Consider the following 22564-nt stretch of genomic DNA (forward strand, 5'->3'; position numbering starts at 1 on the left):
AGCTGATTAACCATCTTATACTCAGGTAATGTTTGGTGAAGGATTTCTGTAATATACACTGCTATAGTACTTAACAGTGTTGTTAGAAAAATATTTCTTAATAAAAGGAAACAATTTGGTAAAGTTAATATAGATACGCTGTTTTCTGTCAAGGTTAAGCCAACTAATTATATAATTTCAAAATTCTATTTTTAAATTCCTTTTAAAGAAAGCATCATGTTTGTAATGCGATGTAAAGAGAGTGGACACTGAGTCAGATAAAACTGGGCTCAAGTCCTGTACCCAACACTTGTTTCCTACCTGTGACCCGAGGTGAGTCCCTGATACTGCAGAGCTCGGTTTCCTCACCTGTAAGATGGCTAGAGTAAGTACTTTTCTTCACAGAGTTAATTAAAGAATTTGATGTAATAATGCTTATGAAACAATGAGTGTTTAATAAATATTGGTATTTAAGTCAGACTTTCAAAGAGGTCTGAATTGCATTTTTCAAAAATAGACTTTAAATGTTTTTATAGGAAATCTTAAAATCAAAACATATCTATAGAATTTAAATTTTAGTTAAACACAGAGGGTGCTCAGTTACTAACTACAAATTTGATTTTTCTTTCTCTAAGCCCCTGTTAACCTATAAATGTTTATTTTCTAATAAAATTAATTCTGATTTTTAGAACTACCCATTCCAATTGATGGCGAAAGTAATGTAGCTTTTAGGAATTAAAACAAAATCCCCTTCCACAGATAGAAAGTTTTCCCACCATGGTCAATGGCCAGGGTACAAGTTAGATGGAGAACAAGGAAGCAGTATTTTATTAAAGAATTTTGAGTGGACTGAGGTATTTAAAATGTATCTCTTCATAGTCTCCTTGTTCCAAGTGCTCAATTAACAGTAGGAAAATACTTTCTCAGTCCATACTAGATCTATGCTAAAGCTAGAGTCTCAGGGAAACATATTTTACTAAAAGCACACAGATGAAAGAGAAATAGAGGGTAGTCAATATCTTAAGATAAAACATGAAGAAAATGCAACAGAATACAACGTATTTTTCATGGGTACCCAGAATTAAAACAATTATAAAAATAGCTTAATGGCCAAATAGAGTGCTAGCAAATTTGGCTGATTGAACCTTGACTGAGAACCTATTTAAGAGGTCCTATCACAGATGACAGAGAGACAAAAATGAGCAAGATATTTCAAGTACTCACAACACAGCAGGAGTATAAACAAGAGCTAAAAGCAGGAAGGACTGAGAACCTGGGTAGGCACGCACTGGAAATGCAGAACAGAGGCACCTGATTCAGACTGGGGCAACAAGGGAAAGAGTACAAGAAGATGAAGAAGCAAGAGACAGACAACTAAGAAGAGGAGAAAAGGTGTTCTAAACAAGGAAGCTGCTTATGCAATAGCTCGCCAGTAAGAGAGAACTCAGTGGTGCTCAGGAAACTCGCCGCAATTCAGTATGTTGACAACAGAGTAGGAATAAGGAATGGTACAGATCAGGCTGGAAAGGAGGGCACAGATCGAGACCTAAATGGCCTCATGGGCCATGCTGGAGTGACATTTTACCCACAGTGTCCCCATTTTATCCTTGTTAGCCAACCCTAACGAGGAGACTGACGAGATATTTTATATTTTAGAAAAACGGCTGTAGTGGCAGCGTAACACAGGATCGCAGGTGGAACCGAGGACCGACTGCAAGCAGACAGGCCTTTCAGGTGGCAGCCAAGACCCAGGACCAAAATTTTAAGATAAGTGGTCATGGGAAGGGACCCTAAACTAGGGTAAAAAGACACCAGTGAGATAGAAGAAACAAGACTTGGTTTTGAAGGATGGTAGGGAGAGGGTTTGAAATTGAGTCTGAACTACCAGATTGTAAAGACGTATATTTTATCCACAAATCTACAGGCTGAGGAACTCTAAAGTGTATAACTTAAACCATAGATAAATGATGTTATAATCACTACTTGGAAAGTTTAAAAGAAGACAAGCATGCAATTGTTTTAAAAAGAAAATAATTGCTTTGCTCTTTATAAAAATGTCTAAATTAACTAATTTCATCATCATCATCATATGTAGAGCAAACCTACCTGGTTCATAGCACAGCATCTCAAAACACAGAAATTTGGATGCAAAAGAAAATAATTTTCTGGGGCTTGGGAAAAGCCCTTTTTAGAATTTAAAGCATGAAGCACTTGACCTCTAGTAAGTATATGGGAAGAAATCTTAAATACAACACAAAAATCACAAATTCTCCAAATAGCAAAATATTATTCATTCACATCTCACATTATTTCTTTTTGGAATAAAAATAAGAGGCAGATTTTGAATTTTGGGAACCATAATTTGTTTTCTTTGATAACGCACAAATGTTTATAAGAAATAAACTGATTCTAAGTAGCTGATTCTAATTTTAAAATCTTAACCCAAGTACTAGAAATTGTCTTTTTTATATTATTAAGTTCTTTTAATTCTCTTTTCTTTCCTCATTTACGTCCCCTTCCCCCAAACCTATAACAACATCTAACCCCACCATCCAAACGCTACATAAACAAGCACAGGTCTCCTGGGAATTCAACGTCAGATTGTCTTAGGTAATAATTTCAACTGTGTGATTCCAATAATCAGTGAATACAGAAGAGAAAAGACAAAATGTGAATGCAGCAAAACAAATATCTTAGGAGCTGGGTCTACTGTTAGTAGGGAAATGCCATTTTTATAGTCTCTAAAAGGTACAATATGCTTTGTGGAGAGACTTAGAAATAACCTGACCATTTTAGGCATACCAATAAATCTGCTCACATTAAGTAATTATAGGGTAAAAACTAAAAAGAAAGTAGATATTAAGGAATATAAAATATTCTGTATGCACTATGAACTTAATTTGGAATTCTTTGTGTTTCATAAAAAGTGGGAAGGTCAAAAGAAAAAAAAAAAGGTGGAGGTGTAAGAACTGAAAGAACTTCAAATCAAAAAAAGACACGAGCTGCAATTATCTTCATATGCCCTATTTAGAAAAACATCTTGAAGCCACCTTTCAGTGTTAAAAAAAGAAGGTATTTATTGACTACATTTTTTTTAATGTTTCATTAATTAGTTATGCTTCAGAACCTATTCATTAAACAACCTTAACACTTTTGACACATTAAAGAATTATGTACCTACCAAGAGACTGTATAGAGGCAAGGATCCAAAAGAATGAACTGCACCTATTTTTTTGGATTCAGAGATTTTAATTAATTTTAAAATGACTTCACCTCTCTATCCTTCCACTGGCAAATACATCAGTATAAGAGAGAGCAAGGCCTACTTATTTCTCCTATCAGGCCAACTTAGACAAATTCTCATTCTTCTGAGGTATACTCAAATGGGGGAAGGGATGCTGTTTCTGTCTGACTCTTACAAGGCAAAAATTTTTTAGACATGATGAAAAAGGACATATTTCAATGCTAAAAAACCACAATGCAATTCAAATAAAGTTACAATGGTTATGAATATCTGTGCACCAAATAACACAGCAACAACACTATAGAACACAAACTATAGGAGGTTCAAAGAGGCATAGATAAAACACATTAAAAATAAGGTACTTTAACATGCCACTCTCAGGTCAAGGATAGATAAAGAGAAAAAAATAAGTAAAGATATTGAAGACTCAATCAACTTACCCAACAAGGTAGAAAACCTAAAGATATATGTCAGATGATTTTTGCAACTTTTCATTGTTTTTAATTATTTCAAAATTAGGCTACCAAAAAATGAGAAAATAAGAAGAAAAATAGGAGTAGAAGAGGGATGAACAGTCAGCAAAATGTCAGAATGCTGGTGAGTTACTATTTTCCCCTCTGCCTTTCCTAAAACATTGTTAAGTCATCTTGAGTGTTAAACAAAACATCTTTTTAATTGTAAAAGAACTTATTTTTAGTTTAGAAAAGTCTGAAAACATGTGCCCCCAATGGAAACCACAGCGAGAAGTCACAAAATGGAGCTGATGTGATGATCTACAAGTCAAGAAGCTGGTCTGGTTGAGGAAAGCCCTTCTAGCAGGTTCCATGCCCCTCAGGAGAGGCACAGGTGGCAGCAGGCACCGGGCTTCAGCTGCTTCAAGGGTGGAACCTGTAAACCATATGAACATAAGGGCATATCTGGATCATGGCAGACATACTCTTTGGGGCATGGTGCAGCTGTCTCTCGTGTGTGACATCACACTCCCTCTCCTGCAGAAAGTCACCATGAGTCCACACTCCTAGTCCATAATCTCCTCATATTGCCTTCCTAAAAAACCCAGAAACTGGCAGAAGGCTGAACACCAAAGCAGAATTCCCAAAGCTTTTCGTCACAACTATCTCATCATTGATGACCCAAATCACAGATTCCATGAGGATAGTGTCTTTGCCCAGCATCATGGCACCTAGGTAACCCTTTGGGCCCATTTGCAGCCTCTCCAGCGTCATGCCTCGCCACCTGCCACTCACTCCCAACTTGGGAGATCACTTCCGTGTCCAAACTTTTTCTTTTTTTAAAACAAAAACATTCTGCCTTTTGGCTGAACTAATCTTTGTTAGAGGCCCATGGAATAAAGGAAAGAAAGATTGCCAGAGAGGTGTACATATAATTTGACTCCTTAAACCAAGAGATAAATCCCAAGATTTTTGAGGAGGATAAACAAAAAGCACTCATGCAAAGAAGTAAAATGTGACAGATATATGATGAGACTGGTTCAATACCCAGGGGCCTGTGTTCATTTTTACTGTGTCGCTGGGCAAAACCAGCTACCATTTTATTTTAAAATGAAAAGAAAATGCATTTTGCCTGTCTCACTGAGCAAATGATTCCAGCTTAGCGGACCCAGCCCAGAGGCACTGCACTCAGAGCTTTCTCCATCCATCTTTTTAGAAAAGAAGCTACCAAGGTGAAGCTGCAATGAAGAAAATGGGGCAAAGCAAATGACAACGGGTGCACAGCTGAAGTAATTTATCACGACGGTACTTACTTTACGATAATATATTTGATGTCTGTTCTCCCACCCACCATTGACGTGAACATGCAGGAAAAGAGAATACACCTGTTTGAACCTTGTGTTTTATCCTCTTTAAGCAAACAAGAATGGTTGTAGTGTATATATACTCCATTTTACCACAAAGGATTGTTCTGGCAAAACGTACACTTTTTACAAAGGATTACATAACTCCTTTATACTTCAGGAAACAAAGCAGAACAAGCACTAAACAGCATTAAACACACCCAGAGTGCTGACTATAAGTGCTATATGAATTTTCTTGCAAAAAAAAAAAGTTTCTTAAAGAAATGTGTGAATAAATATATTATTTCTGAACAGTTAAGGAAAGGTTTACAAACAATAGTGTTCAGTCATTTGCAACCCTGATCCATTTTCTGTAACTCTTACGAATTTTATTGAACCTGTTTTCCTATGAAAATGGTCATTGTTTCTCAGTTCTCAGTTCTGTCTTTTTCAAATAATTGTGCTTTTTGAAATTGGTCCTTCATTTTGGGGCTGGATTTTGCTTTTGCAGTTTCTAAAATACATCAGTCAATTTTTTACTTTGGAGAATAAGTGGCATTCAAGCTATGGTAGGTTGACCTCGGTAGCTAAAAAAATCCAATTGTTTAAAAATTGAGCTCATTTTTCATGAGACACAAGCCATGAACAGTGTGATCAAATGGGGGTTGACGTCCTGCAATTCTAACGTATTTTACTTGAAAAAACACAAGGCATGGTTCTCCTCTGACCTCATTATTGTTTTTTTTCTTATCTATGTGGACTTCATGCTGTAGATATTTGAGCAGAAAATGATCTAAAATAACAATTATCAATTTTTAATCAGGAAATATATGTTACACTATCCCCAAGCATGTAATTTTTAAAAATTTTATCACTCACATGTACTGTTACTGCCTTTTTTTGTTAGTACAGCTATCCACCAGAACTCTGAATTGTAGAACAAATTTATTATTAGCTAAATAATTTTCCTGGTTCATAAATACTGATGGGTAGAACCAGCTTTACAAATCTAAATTTACTTGGATTGTGATTACTCCAATGTAACGGGTCAAATGCACTTACCCCCTCATCACTTTCAGCTCTGCTTAGGTCCACTGTGAGGAGGCAGAGAGTGTGAAAATAAGATGCTCTGTAGCCAAGGCCCTAACTCATTCACTAACCAGCTGGGTCAGTTACTAAACTTTTCTGAGTCTTCATTTACACATCACTAAAGGGAAGTGTTAAACTGCACAGGTTCTGTTGTCCCTCTGAGACTAACACTCCAGCTTACTAACCTGCCAATCATTTCACAGACCATTTTCAGTCATACCAATATGGCAGTATGGCCACCTTAGGCTATGATCACCTCTGGTCTAAAAGGCACTGTCCTACTGTTGCCAAAGAAAGTTTAATCAAACCCTCATGCAGCCCATTAAGCTGTGACCAGTACTAATGTTCTTTGCTGAAACAGCATTACTAGTTTTCACTAAGATCCATCATCTCATTAGTGACCCAATTTCCAAAGTCACCAAGCAAAGGAAATTTCTCTTAAGAAACCTGAGAAGTAAAATCTCTAAAACTGTTACGCGTTTGCTACTACATTAGGAAAGTTCACAGTACCTAAAATAGCCACCACCTCATCATCCTGGATGACTTCCAAGGATCCCGACACCACAAAGCAGAGGGCATCCACACTTTCCCCAGCGTGGTAAATGAGGTCCCCGGGAGCACAGTGAATAGTCTGGAACTCTACCGCCAAGGCGCGCAGACAACCATCGCTGGCCAATCGAAAAGCAGGATGCTCATTAAAAACCTTCCGGTTTAGATGAACACAGATATCAGCTCTCATGTCCTTGGGACAGATGGAGAGGACCTGAAGAAAGTGAGAGATGAGTAAGTGAGAAGAAAAGAGAAAGGGACTATTTCAGAAAAAAAGTCATCCAACAAATATTTATTGACTATGACATAGTCTGCAAAACACTGTACTGAGGAAGAAGGTAACAAAATACAGCTCTGCTCTGAAAGAGCTAATAAAGCAGTGGGATGGACTGATGAGCACATGGACTATTACAATACAGCACCATGCAGTAAAGCTTCGAGGAGGGTATGGATCTCACCATAGTAAGGACACAGTAAAGATGGCCAGGAACAGTCTCAGAAAAAAATTTAATATAATGTCATCCAAAGGAAACTAAAATAAGTCATTGACATTCGTTTTAGACTAGTTGCTGTTTTAGAATTTTTCATAACTAAAGCAAAATTCAGGATAATGGACTTTACTACACATTGGAGGTGGCTTCATGTTAACAATTTATAAGACAAAAGAATCAACAAAAGTACCCTTGCAACTTGACATGCAACTTGACATGGCTGATATAACTCGACATGTTTTCTTCACTCTGAAATGTTTTCATTTTACTAATGAATTCATGTTCAGGGAGTAAACAGGGTATTCACCAGCCTTCTGTAGGGCTTGGGCAACTAGCAATGTCAACGCTGGGAAGGTGGGCACATCACGTTGCATGGCAGTCCTTGCTCATTCCAGTCTTTGACTCCTAAAGCCTACTGAGAGCAACAGCAGAATTCAAGCTCTAAGCATCCCTCAGAGGAGGGAACACACGGCAGAGTCACACTTAGAGAGACAGGGGTGGAGAGCTTTTATTCCCTGTAGCTTTCAGACAGGGTAACTAAAGACCCAAATTAAAATGCACATTATCAGCACATTACCATCAGAACATCATCAAGCGAGATATGATTATAGAACTTAGAACTGTCCATTTTAAAGATTCATGTGTAAACTCACTTAGAATCCCCTCTCAATCCCCTTGGTAAACCATTCCTTATAATCAAAAATGCATTTCTTTGATAGAAATTCAATCCCTCAAGCTAAAGTCTAAGTTGATTTTTCCTTGTTAAGTTATACTGATAGTATTTTAATATAACATAGTTTTCTTTCCTCTACCAATTGCATTTTAACCTTTAAAAAGTTACCTAAGGCTTGGAATACCCCCGGACTATTTTATTTGGGGCTCACTATCAATGAAAAGCTGGTCGCTTTCGTGTATAGAAGACAAGCCCATCATAAATGTAAAGACCATTCATTAAATTATGCTCTCAGTATTTGTTCCCTTAACCTTTCCTAGTACTATGATACTACCTCACATCACTTGAGCATCTCTGGGGTTTTTCGTTTTTTGTTTTTTCCATACTCTTTCGAATTCTTACAGGCAGTAGTGACAAGCTATCCTTCTGAAAAATTTCATCTTTGAGGAGGGAATTCCTCACAGGGCTATAAGAAGCAATTGGCACTTTCTAGATCAGTTATTTTCCGTAATGATATTACGTTCTCTTTACTATATTCCCCTTTAGTGACTTCTGACAATATCAGCCATTCAGTAGGCGCTTATTGAGCTTCCACTATGGGGCATGCCACTGCATTAAATTCCTGCAAATAAAAGGGTAAATCAGATGCTGCCTTTGTTTTGGGGGGGCTATCCATGAAGTAGGGTGAGGTAGGCACGTAAAGAGACAATTATAGTACAGTGAGAAAAGTGCTATGACAGGGGCATGGCCAGGGTGACATGGGAGCATGTGCTGCCTAGAAGTCATTTACTACTTAGAGGTACCATGAAAGGTCAGCCTCAAGAGGACATAGGTCAGGGTGAACATCTATCACGTACTACCTCTGTAACCTAAGGGAAGTTATTTAATCTCTCTAAATCTCATCTGTGAAATGGGATGACAGTGTTTATTTCATAGGCTCATTGTAGGAATTAAATGAAAGGACTTGAGTTTAGCCCAATTTAGCCTCACATAATGCAAAGGCTAAAGAAAACTAGCTTTTATTCTCTCTACTGAACATGACTATTCCTACAAAGTTTACTGTTTGTTCAGCCCTCTAAAGATGCAGTTTTTTTCCTTTCCATTTTCCACTACTGCCTGAATTCTGCATCTTGGCTGTTTGATGAGTTTCCAGGCAGAATTAAGTAAGCATTTCAGCATGATCCTGAATATATTTCAAGCTCTAGCTAATGTTAATATTTTTCTCAGGTTGGAAATGAAATTGGTGCTAGGAAAGCAAAAAACATAAAAAAAATTTAAAAATACATACACACGTGTAAACATTATACTGAATAGTTTAACGGGAAAATGGGTCATTCTATTTCTATTCCATTTACCTTACGGAATTTTCATTGTTTTAAATTCATTTTGGTAAAAATAGTCATTTTAAGCCCTTTTAATAATTTCTTTCAAGATTCATACTGCAAATGAAATCTTCTAGTGTTAGCAATATACTCTGTTTAGTGATATATCAAAAGAGGATTTTTATTACATTTTAAGAACACTTTTCCTTTTCTTCACTTTTCTTATGACATTGACTCATTTATTATTTTGATTCATGTTATATACTAAAGTCCAGATGTCATAAAGTGACAAATTAAAACTAAGTGTTAAAATAGACCAAAGTCACGCTTAGTGGCAAACTCCTTCCCAATTTCTAAATAGAGCATTTGCTCTCTCACAATGTGTCTGTCATCGAAATACGAGTATAGTGTTATATTCTTCTGTTAATGAAAGCCCTAATTAAGTGTCTTAGGCAAGGCAAAATTTAGTGTTAAGTGATAAAATTACCATTTGAGATGATTCTCACACCTGGCCAATTGGTCCCAATTTCAATGCACTCTGCCTTGAATATCATATCCAATCTCTTGTGGGTATGTTCCCTAATGGGTATCTCATAGTTATAAACAAATAAAATTACATTTCAGTAGAATATATTCAGTTAAAAGTGACTTCTTTTATTCATCTCCAGAGTTGATTATTTAACCACTCTACATGTCAGGATAGTAATAAAGTAGATTCTTAATTAAGACAATTAAGTTTTCTCTTTGGAAGAACTATGGCTGTACATAAGGGATCATTTTTAGAATTCTGCAAACCAAGTGTGAAAAAAAAAAGAAAGAAAAAAAATGCCATGGTCTGAAAAAGAAAACTTTTTTGAGTATATGTGATAGCAGCTCCATTAAACCCACGATCAAGAGGTGTCTTAACAGATATCCCTTAGGCTCCAAAGATCTAGCTTCAACATTCAGACTAGAGAACTCTTAGTAGAACACAAATACAGTCATATTATCTCACTTTCTTAAAAAACTAAAGGCTTGCTCCCCCACCAGATTAATCTCAAGTTCGAAGTAAGCATACAAGGCTCTTTATGATGGGAGCCTCCTGCAGCCACACCCCTTACTACCTTCCTTCAACCCTGCACTCCAGTCTCATGAGATTTCTCTAAAGTTGCCCTGCTCTCTCCTGGATATTTGCCTTTGCATGTGTTGTTCCCTTTGACTAGCATATTCCATCATCTCCTTCTCTGCCTACTTATTCAGCCATCAAAACAGACCAACCTCCCCCCTCAGTCTCTCTCTCTGCCATAAATGCAATTTATGGCAACAGCCCTATCATCAAATTTGGTACTGTACAGTAAAGGGAAATGAGAGTCAGAGGTGTTGTGTTCTGTATTTTTTAAATAATAGCACACAATAGTAACATTACATTATCGCAGAGTTGAAAGGACTCTACTCTAAAGATTTCAAGCTTTTATTCACAGCAATAAAATGACCTTTACTTTTTTAATGAAATCTTGCCTTATGCCCAATATGGACAGTAGATACAAGCAGGTTATGCTGGGTGAGACTCTGATGGGAAGGAAGACTCCTAGGCAGGGGTCCAAAGGACACACTTAGTCATTCCTTTAACTCACGCTCTAGTTATGGGCTAGCTACTTGCTGGCTTCTACACAGGCCCTCCAGCTCCACGAGCAAAATCTCTCATGGTGCCGGTCTCCCTGGAGATTCCAGTCAGGAACACTTTGAAAAATCACCGTTCCTAGTTGGCTAGAGTCAGACGAAAAAGGTTTATCCTCTCTCTTATTCATGCTTTGAATATACTTTATTTTTTATTTTTTTAACGGAGGTGCTGGGGATTGAACCCAGGACCTCATACATGCTAAGCATGTTCGCTACCACTGAGCTATACCCACGCCCCCGAATATACTTTAAAATGTCTTTTAAGACTCATTATATAAAGCATGGGAAATCAAAAAACCATAAAAAAGAAAATAAAACTTCTTCATTATTTACACATGTTTATATAAGTACATATACCATTTTCACAAAACCTGAATCTCTAAAGTTTTCACAGTATAATCACCCACTGTCATATTGCTATCATTTCCCATGCCACGAAATACTGATTTCAAAATGTAATTTGAATCAATGCATAATATTCCCTAATATAATTATAACACAATTAACTTAACCATTGCATTATAACTGGATGTTGAGATTTTTGAATTTCCCTTTCATAAATCAAGTCATAACAAATAACTTGTATATATATAAGACTGTCTAAGGATAGAGGTTTTAGAAGTAAAATTAGTGAGCAAAGTATAAAAAAAAAATTTTTAAGGCTCTTGCCAAATTGCTTCCCAGAAAATCTGTACCAAGTTATATTTTGACTGGCAGTGTATGAGAATATCTTACATGATTTTAAAAATCTCTCTCTGAAATCTCCCACTTGCATTTGAAAGAGAAACAAACGGCAGTTTCACCTGAAACAGAAGAACTGTGTAGTGTAATGAGACAGAGGCTGGAGAGCTGCAGTCTTAGTGGAGGCAGTCTCCTACCACTGCTCCCTAGTCCAGTGACCACTAGATCACTGATCTAGACTGATCACTTCTGGGGGGATGTAGCTCAAGTGATAGAGTGCATGCTTGGCATGCACAAGGTCCTGGGTTCAATCCCCAGTATCTCCCCTGAAAATAAATAATAAATCTAATTGCCTCCCCCCACCTCCCAAAAATCCCTAACAGACTGATCACTTCTAATCAATCTATAACACATTTCTAATGTGAAATGGGGTTAATGGGGACTATTTTAAGTGTCTGAAGGTAGTGAACTACAGAAGGCTCTCTCTTGAGGTTTCTTACTGCTCTAAAATAAATTATTTTACTGATTACCTACAAAATCCTCTACCAGGAATAATATAGTATCGGCTATGTTTAATAATAATTGATAAGTGAAGATGATCCCCCAGTTTTCTCTCAGGACAATGGAATAAATGCACCGATGACATTTTGATAGGCACTGAAGTCATCGTTCGCATTCTTCAAAATTCCTGTTTTCTTTGATGCAATTAAGTTATGCACTACTAATTAACCTCGACTTGCCAATCCAATCGAATTGGTATTATGTTAGTGAAAATCAGTGGGAAAAGTCAGGCAGATGGCATTAGCACATAGAACGTTTTTACAATCCTTCCTGGGAATGAGGAGCTCAGGACTGCCAACAAATGAAGGAGAGTACTCCACAGGAATTCAGTTCTCATTCATTTTATGGGAAGAAAAGAAAGCTCACCTTATTACAGATTTTTTTAAAGTATAGACAGACAGCCAAGGTAGAGCTGCTGTCTGGATGTTAACTCTGCCAATTACTGGGGGTATCAAAACCTCTAGAGAATTAACTCAGGAACAATGCAATGAAATAAAACCAAAGCAAATTAACTTCCATTATTTAAAAGTAAAAGGTCACATTTAGCAACAGAAGACTGCTATAACTAGTGAGAGATTATAGGCTAAAATTCATAGCTTTCATTTTACACATAGATTTCCTATGACTAGACTTCATATATAAAAGTGAGACCTAAGTTGTTTGTTAAAAAAAAAATACAGAAAACCAATTCTACCAAGTTTTCATGGTCTTGCTTTTCTAGTAAAGTGAGCAGTGAAAAGAAACAAATAGCAATTTTTACCAATCTTTTAACTTGTTAAAGCTGCTGTTTGGGGCTACTAACTTTCCACAGGTAGGACTCTGATGAAATTTAGAGCTTCTACTATTCTCCATTCTCTGTCTCATGTCTGCACTTTTATATGTGCATATATTTGACTAACTAAGAATACTTTTATGTATGTGAAAATATTTTCAAAAAGTTTATTTTTAATGTAATTTGATTAATTATCCAGAAAAGTGTAAACCATCTTATAAGCAATCTGGTCATGATCTTTTGATAGTCATCCATGGCAAACGATGTTCCTAGTGTCTTTAAAAGAATGAGTTCCTCTCATATACTGTGGGTGGAAGTGAATCAATACTTCCATTACCTGGCTATATTGGCAAAAGCTGAATATATATACTATGTGTGTGTATATATATTAAGACCCAACAATTAAACATCTAGGTATACACCCAACAGAAATATGTACATACCAAACCACACAAACAAGAGTGTAGCAGCATTATTCACAATAGCTCCAAACTAAAAATTGCCCAATGATCCATAAACATCAAAATAGATAAATACATTATGGCCATTCACACAATGGACTGTTATTCAGCAATAAGAATGAAAGAAGAAACACCAACAAATAACATAGATAAATCTCAACAATATAACATTGGTTGAAAAAGAGCCTGACACACAAGAGTATTCTCTACCCTAATTTCACTTATAAAGTTCAACAATTGGCAAAATCAGTACATGAAGTTCTTGAAGCCAAGATACAGGTTACTTTGGAGGGGCAAAGTTGATTAACACCTGGAAAGAACATGGGAGGGTTTCTGGTAATGGGGTTTGGGGTACTGGCAAGACACGTGTTCATTTTGTGAAAATTTATCAAGCTGTCCACTTATAATTCTCTCATTTTTCAATACATGTTTTATTACAGTTTTAAAAGTTTACTTTAAAACCACACACGCGCACAAACAGTAACTATGTGAGAATAACAGATATGTTAATTAGCTGGGCTGTAGTAATAATTTTACTATGTGTATGTAATCAAATCATCATGATGTGTACCTTAAATATATACAATTTTAATTTTTTTAAAAAGTTACTTTCAAACAGATAGGTACTATCCAAAGAAAATAAATGGAACAGAAATTGGAGCTGCCAAATTAGTAGTAACAATTATTCCCAGAATGATTGTGATTATGAAAGCTTATGTCTCCACCTACTATTCTTCCAACAGACAGAGCACACTAAAACTCCTAAAGATATGCATCAGGTCTTTTTAAAATTATTTGTGTTATTTATTTATGCAATTAAATATAAACTATAGAAAGTAAAGGTAGTCAAAAGAAGTCATGGAGTAGTAAATGAAATAAAAGATATGTGGGTTGGCTATTTATATTGCTTCTGATTGCAAAAAGAATTTACCTTATAATTTGATTGTATAAGAGACTATATATACATATGTGTGCCAATATATGTGTATATACCTATATATGTGTATATATACACTATTGTATATGTATATATACATATATGTGTGCATGTGTGTATACAGATAGATAAAATCAAGCATATGTAAGATAGCATCTAGAAAGTTGTCTTGAAAAGATTGGGAAATTATTAAGCAGAATAATTAAATGAAATAAAATGCCAACATTTGAACAATTGAGATCACACTGAAATATTTTTTCACAACTCTAACACTCACATATAGATTATAGATACAGTGTATATCTCAGTGTATAGATATATGTAAGATGACTATGTACTTAAACCAGAAACCTTTCAAGGAACACTAAGCTCTTTCACTCACTCTCTCAATATGCTGACATTTATCAGACTAGACCCTGATCAGTATGTTCTTACTGAGTAAAGCCTGTTGTGTTATTATTTATAGTTGAAATAGGATAGCAGTATTAGACAGAGCTTCCTCATAAATTAGACCCTTCACTACAGTAAAGCATCTCAGGAATTCAGCTCTTCTGGACCAGTGGAACAGAAAAAGTGTATAGTTATTTGAGTATTTATATGCTTAAGTATTTTTCCTAGATATGCTATGGAAGTATTTCATGTATAAGTAAATTATAAGAAACAACATATAGACTATAATAAATGTAATTTAAGAAACATGTATAATAAAAATAATTTTAAAAGTTAAGAAAATGAAATGTAAGCCTTAGAGTGAAAGAAGATATTTGTAACATATGTATCTTACAAAGAAGTCACATTCAAGACACATGAAAAACTTCTGCAAATCAATAGGGAAAAGGTAGGCAACCTAATTTAAAAAAAAAATAAAGCTTAGACAATTTACAAAAAAAGATTAAATGGTTTTATGATTTTTAAAGGTGTTAAAACTTTAAGTACAGGGAAATATACATTAAACCCATGATTAGATACCAATACACACACAACACAATAGCTAACTGCAAAAGGCTGACAATACACCAGATCCTCAAGAACACAGGGAGCAATAGGCACTATCATATATTCTAGTGGGAACGTCAAAGAGTACAACCATTTTTCAAGACTTTGACAACTTCCAATAAAACTAAACTCCTACCAATACTACAACACAACAATTTCATTCCTATGAACATACACTAGAGACATGTGTAAATACGTTTGTTAAAAGACACATACAAGAATTTCATGGCATCTTTATTCATAGTAGCCAAACTGTAGAAGCAACCCTAATGTCCATGAGCCACAGAATGAATGGATAACTTTTGGTATATCCATATAATTGAAAACTCTGTATATACTATATAATTCCACTTATATGAAGTTTTCCATCAAAATAGTGGTTACAGGAAACAACTCAAATGCCCATCAACTGATGAATGGATGAACAAATGTGGTAAATTCATACAACAGAATATTATTCAGTCCTTAAAAAGAAATGAAATATTGATACATGCTAAACATGGATGAACCTTGAAAACATGCTAAGCAAAAGAAACTAGTCACAAAAGACCACATATCACATGATTCCACTTATATGAAATGTCCAGTGTTAGCAACTGTATAGATACAGACAGTAGATTAGTCCTCTCCAAGGGCTGGGGGGAGAGGAGAGCAGGAAGTTACTGATGATGGGGATGAAGTTTCTCTTTCGGGTAATAAAAATGTTCTGGAGAATGGTGATGGTTACACGATCTTGTGAATCTGCTAAAAACTACTGAATTGTACATTTTAAAATGATGAAGTTTATGACATGTGAATTATATCTCAGCTCTTAGAACAGTGCTTACTTCAGAGCTGGGGGCAGCAATTGCCTGGACATGGCATGGGATGAGCCTTCTGGGGTGATAAAAAATGTTTTTATCTTGATCTAGGTAGCAGTTACATGGTATGTACATATATAAAAATGTATTGATCTTTGCCTAAGATTTGTATATGTTATGTATATGTACGTGTGTGTGTGTGTGTGTGGGTGGGGAGTATCCTTCTATGATACAATAGTGCATGGACAATCATTACTATCACCATTTTACAATCACTAAAAATATTAGCATTAGGCATATTTGGTTAGAATTAAGTTGCTCTACCTATGAAAGAGAACAGGAGACAGAGCCACCAAATTTCATTCAATAATTACATAGTACTAATATGGAGTGTCTTTTATATGTAAAACATATATAGGAGGTAGCATTAATAGTTACAGTTTTGGCATGCAGCTTGCTTGCCTACCTAACCAGGAAAATAAGACAAACTTAGCAGTCAGTCAGAGTTACAGGGAAAGGCTAGCATGTTGCAAAAAAGGAAGCCAACTTTTGGAGAAATAATGGGCAGCAGCTCAGAGGAGGGTATAATTAAGGAATGCTGGGAGAAAGGTGAGCTGGTTCACACAGGCCAAGCCAAAGTGAGAATTTGGCCATTTTATAATTAATCAACTTTATGATTGCAAAACCTCTTTTTTCACTTCATGTAGTTGAAACAGCTTTTCTTAAATGACTGGTACATTACAGTGAATTTCTATCATTAAATGTAGTGTCTATTATCTTAATTAAGTTTGTATCCATGCTGTTGATAAGACCTGAAAACACAACAATGAATACTGCTAGCTATTTCATTGTTTACTTAATAGTATACATGTTGTCATGGTGACTGAACTAGTTCAATGTTTTTAGGACCAAAAATAAACAAACTTTTCTTATTTGCCCATTTAGAAGCACAGGGGAAATACACATTTTTTTTAAGTTTCAGAAATTCCTTCAAAACTCATTAGTATTCTACAATATCCTGGACCAAATTATCATCTTTTTGATATAGCATGTTATATTATATTAAAGGGACTCTGGGGAAGTAAACCCTAAATGAGTTTTGGTTTATGTATTACTTACATTGATACTTGTCACCAATGTCTTAATTGCTGAGAAACTAGACACGTCAGTAATCAAACATGTTGCAATTTTCATTATCCAGAAAAACAGCCATGAATACAAAAGTAGATAAAACTGTCCATGAATAGAAAAGACTGTCACAAGCATGTGAGGTCTACATGTCACAGAAGCCCTCAGACGTCACTTGATCCCTCAATGACCCCTCCCAGAGTCCCAGATACTGCAAACATGATCTAGTTTCTGCCCATGGCAGATCAAAGACAGCAGATTGTTGGAAATTTTGCTGGAGGTGAGTGAGCTGACTGTGAGGAAAAGCAATAGATGAGAGCCTAGTGCCAAAGAAATATTCAAAAAACTAAAACATATGCTGAACGTATGGAAATTAAAATTTAAAAACATAATATCATTTTTAATTTATAAAATAAAATAAGTGTAAATCTAACAAAACACAGACAGGATTTGCATCCTGAAAATTACAAAATGCTGATGAAAGAAAATAAGTAACACTTAAATTAATGGAGAGAGATACCATATTAGTGAATTGGAAGATCCAACATAGGAAATATGTCAGTTCTCCCCAAATTGATTTATAAGTTTAATGCAATTTCTAACAAAGTTCCAGCAAGGTTTTTTTTTTGTAGACATAGACAAGCTTATTCTAAAATTTCGATGGACAGGTGTAAGATCTAGAATAGGTAAGGGCACTGAAAAAAGAACAAAGTAGTAGGAATCACTCTATTCAATGTTATAACATACTATCTAGTTATAATAATCAAGACAGTATGATTTGGCAGAGGAAAGACAGTCTTTTCAACAAATGGTACTGGAAAAACTGGACATCCATTGGCAAAAAAATTTTTAAAGCCAAGCTTCAACATAAATCTTACATCTTATATAAAAATTAACTCAAGATGCATCATGGACTTAAATATAAAATGTAAGACTACAAAACTTGACGAGAATGAAAAGACAAACTATAAAGTGGGGAAAAAACACTTGCAAATCACATATCCAGCAAGGGACAAACATCTAAAATATGACAGTCTCAAAATTCAACATTTAAAAAAGAAGACAATTAGAAAACAGGCAAGAGACATGAAAAAAATGTCTTTTTGAAGAGAATATACAAGTGGAAAATATGTTCCACATTATTAGCCATAAATTAAACCCACAATGTGATTATCACTGCCCACTTAAATAAAAAATAGTGATAACCCCAAATGACGCGAGGATACAGAGAAACTAGGTTGTTCATATACTGCCGGGGAGTATACAAAATTGTATGCTCACCATTACCATATGACCCAGCAATTACACTCTTGGGCCTTCATCCCAGAGAAATGAAAATTAATGTCCACACAAAACCCTGTTCATGAATGTTTATAGCAGTTCTATTTGTAACAGCCCCAAATGGAAACAAAACAAATTTTCTTCAATGGGTGAACAGTTGAACAAACTGTAGTACGTCAATGCCACAGAATAACATTCAGCAATAAAAAGAACAAACTAGTGATACATGCAATAATTTGGATGGCTCTCAAGGGAGTCACGCTCAATGAAAAAAGCTAATCTCAAAAGTTTACGTGGTTCTATTTGTATAGCATTCTTGAAACGATAATGTTAAAGAGCTAGAGAATAGATTAGTGGTTGCCTGGATTTAGGAGGGAGGTGGCTGCAGCAGTGAAAGCTTAACACAAGGGATCCTGGAGACGGAACTGTTCTGTACTTGACTGTGGTGGTGGTTACATGAACCTATGCTTGTGATAGAATTTTTTGGTGTAGAACCAAATGCACACATACACACACAGAGAACTTGGCGTGTGTAAAACTGAGCAAGGTCAATGATTCATATCAATGTCAATTTCCTAGTTATGAGGGAAACAGGGTGAAAGGTAGATAGAACCTCTCTGTTATTTCTTACAACTGCATATGAATCTACAACTATCTCAAAATCAAAAGTATTTTTAAAAAGAATGCTAAAAGTTTTGGATTAGCTAAAACTAAAAGTTCTTGCCCTCCTTTTTGAGGAAGGGACAAATATTCCTCCAAACAACCAGAGCCCCTAGAACATCAACTAACAGAGCACTGCGTTCAGTGCTATGAACACACTTCTGTTAAGTGTTACTTTTCATAAATCCAAAAATACTTGAGAACACACCTCAGTAAGAGAACTATCTGTATGCTCTGGATTTACATGCCACTGCTTAGCTGGAAAATTAGCTTAAACTCATCAAGACAACTAAAGTTTGTCCCTCTGCTTCAGGGTAAACTGAATGCCAAACCTCTGACCTGAGGCATTAGCCTCTGGCACAAAGCCAAAGGCTTTCGCCCAAAAAATTTTGCTCTGGGAAATCAACTTGTAATCTTGTAATTTATAACACAGCTTTCTATAAAAATATTCCACTTTAATCTTCTTAAACGCTTAGACACTTCAAAACTGTATTGAAAAATCTCATTTTAACAGTTGGTCCTTGGTTTAAACCTGAACAAAATCTTTATGCTATTATTTTTTTTTCATTTAATGAATCCTTTAATGATATGAGCTTTGCAAATTGTAACTAATCTAATAAACTGAGAAAGCAGTATCCAAGACAAGGGAATAACTCCATCCTTGCCTAAATTCACAGAGGTTTTCAGAGTACTCTAAAACAGTTCTATCTGTGCTTGCTATTCATTTGCTCATTGACTGACGGTCCCTATGAATCCCAGAAACATGCTGTGTCTTTCAGGTACAGACAAAAAAATATATATACATAGCCACTACCTCCAGAAGCTTCTAGTCTACTGGTTGAGTAACAATTTTAACAACAACTACACTCCTTTATCAGCGAGATACGAGCAACATTCTGGGAAGGCCCAAATACCTGAGTGACTTAAAAGTTATCTTGCCTTGGATGGTCAGCAGCCTGATGCCTATTTGTGAACACAGTATCTAATATTTCAGAGGAGCAGCAAACCAAATATCCTTCTCCTAGGGTTCAAACACCACTAGGCAGGGATTTCAATGTTGTTTTCTTAGATTTAACTGGTTCAGACTTTGAAATAGAAAATGACACCAACATTTAAATCCTTATGAAAATTATACAATGCAAGGCTTATTATTTCCATTGTATAAAGGTCAGTAACAGATTCATGGTCTGGTACCTTGAAAGACCTCTTGCTCTTTCTATAACAGAGTTTTTATATTCCTGTTGGCCGTTTGTATGTCTTTGTGCAGAAATATCTATTTGAGTCCTTTGCCCATTTTTTAATTGGGTTATTTGGTTTTTTACTATTAAGCTGTGTGAGTTCCTTATATATTTTGGATATAAACCCCTCATCAGATATGGGGTTTGCAAATATTTTCTCCCATTCTGTAAGTTGCCTTTTCATTGTTAATTGCTTTCTTTGCCATGCAGAGGCTTTTTAGTTTGATGTAGTCCACTTGGTCTATTTTTGCTTTTGATGCTTGTGCTTTTGGTGTCATATCCAAGAAATCAGTGCAAAGACTTAAACATAAGACCCGAAACTCTAAATCTTCTAAAAGAAAACACAGAGGAAAGCTTCTTGACATTGGTCTTGGCAATGTCTTAATTCATTTTGAGTTGATTTTTGTGTATGGTGTAAGATAAATTTTCATTCTTTTGTTTGTGAATGTTCAGTTTTCCCAGCTCCATCTGTTGAAGAGACTACCCTCTCCCCATTGTGAATTCTTGACAGTCTTGTCAAAGATCAGTTGATGACATATGTGTGAGTTTAATTCTGGGCTCTCTATTCTATTCCATGGTTTATGCCTGTCTTTACACCTGTCCCATACTATTATAATTACTTCAGATTTGTATTCTGTAATCGGGAAGTGTGATGTCTCCAGTTCTGCTCTTTCTCAAGATTGTTTTGGCTATTTGAGGTCCTTTGTGGTTCCATATGCATTTTAAGATATATATTTTTCTATTTATGTAAAAAGTGACACATATTTAAGTAAAAGCTTTCTCATATTTTAAGTCTTAAAGGCCAAAATTGATTGATACGGTGGGAAGGAGAGATCAAATTGAACTTTTTCCCCATTGATCCCAATATCATTCAGTGGATGGCCTTGCCTTTCCCACTGATGTGTATTTGCCTATCTCTGTCATATATAATGTCTTCCCATATGCTTGGGGCTATTTTTAGATTCATTAACTTGTGCCATTACCATATGTTAATTTGATTATTCCTGTGCCAAAATCACACTCGTAATTACTACACATTACTCCTCCTCCCTCCAATGTTGCATCTGTTTCCACTACACTATCAAGTCTACCAATATGCTCTGTGTTGAAAAATCCAAGTGGGATTTCTCACATTTTATTTTATTTATTTTTTAGAAGACTTCAAGATAATCATTCATTTTCTCTCTTGAGTTCCATAAAAAAGGAAAAGAATATTTTATGACATATAAAAATATCTGAAATTCAAATTAATGTGTCTATAAATAAGCTCTCATTGGGATACAGCAATGTTCATTATTTTCATGTTGTCTCTGGCTCTCTTCATGCTATAATGGCAAAGCTGGCAAAGTTGGCAAAGTCCAAATTATGTACTATCTGATCCTTCATACTAAAAATTTGCTGATTCCTGATCTTAAGCAATACACTCTACTGCTTGCAAACTAAAAGACTTCCACGACAAAGTCCTTTTTGGATTTAACACCAAAAGAACATATATAAGAACATATATAAGTTTTTTCCTTTAATAGACATTTCTCTTTTTAATTCAGCTGCCAGGAAAATCAAAAGTTCAATATCACCAAGTTCAGTAAAAATGGCACTCCAGGTGGCTGGACACTTCTGCTGCATTCAACCCTTTACTTGTATGTGTATGTGGAAGTGTTCATGCATGTCTGTTGTACTGCCCTGTTTTATATCAATTTTAATTTTATGAGAAGTCTATAGTTTTTTGTAAAAGTCAATATGAATATGATGAACATAAGGATAAATTATATTTAGCATATAGTTAGCACATATATAGCATATTTGGTATGCTATTTTAAGAAGTTATCCTTAAAACTGTAATAACCAAACTGCCTTTCTCTATTGTGGGATTTGGAATTATGGGATTAAACAAGTAAATGTCTAAATTTGTGTAGGAGGAGGTATAAAGCTCCTTGTGATGAAAGTATTTTCCTAATTTATGTAATAAATGTTCTTACACATACTTTAAGGAAAATACTATATTTTGAAAGTCTTTTCTAAAGATTCTTCTTAAATAATTGTCCAGGAAAGTAAAAGCCTCAGTCAACTGGAAAATTTACTTCAGTAAAATAACTCATGCTTTGACACTAACATTCTTACATACTGTGGCCAATAGAGAAAGGAGGTATATTAAGATTAAGTGATAATATCAGGTCACATATTTTATTAGTTAGTAAGTAAAGGTCATGACATTAAGATTTTGGTTTTTCTCTCAGCTGTTTTGAAT

General features: G+C 35.3%; 1 protein-coding gene across 1 annotated transcript in view; it reads right to left on the reverse strand.

Moving 5' to 3' along the window:
- Positions 1–22564, reverse strand: part of KCNH5 (potassium voltage-gated channel subfamily H member 5) — a 271218-nt gene that overhangs the window by 58468 nt on the left and 190186 nt on the right. The window contains exon 9 of the mRNA XM_010976670.3: positions 6618–6870. Coding sequence (XP_010974972.1) covers positions 6618–6870 — 253 coding nt within the window. The remainder of the gene's footprint in view (positions 1–6617; positions 6871–22564) is intronic.

Source organism: Camelus dromedarius, chromosome 5, assembly GCF_036321535.1.
Source record: "Camelus dromedarius isolate mCamDro1 chromosome 5, mCamDro1.pat, whole genome shotgun sequence".
In the NCBI taxonomy this organism is placed as follows: domain Eukaryota; kingdom Metazoa; phylum Chordata; class Mammalia; order Artiodactyla; family Camelidae; genus Camelus; species Camelus dromedarius.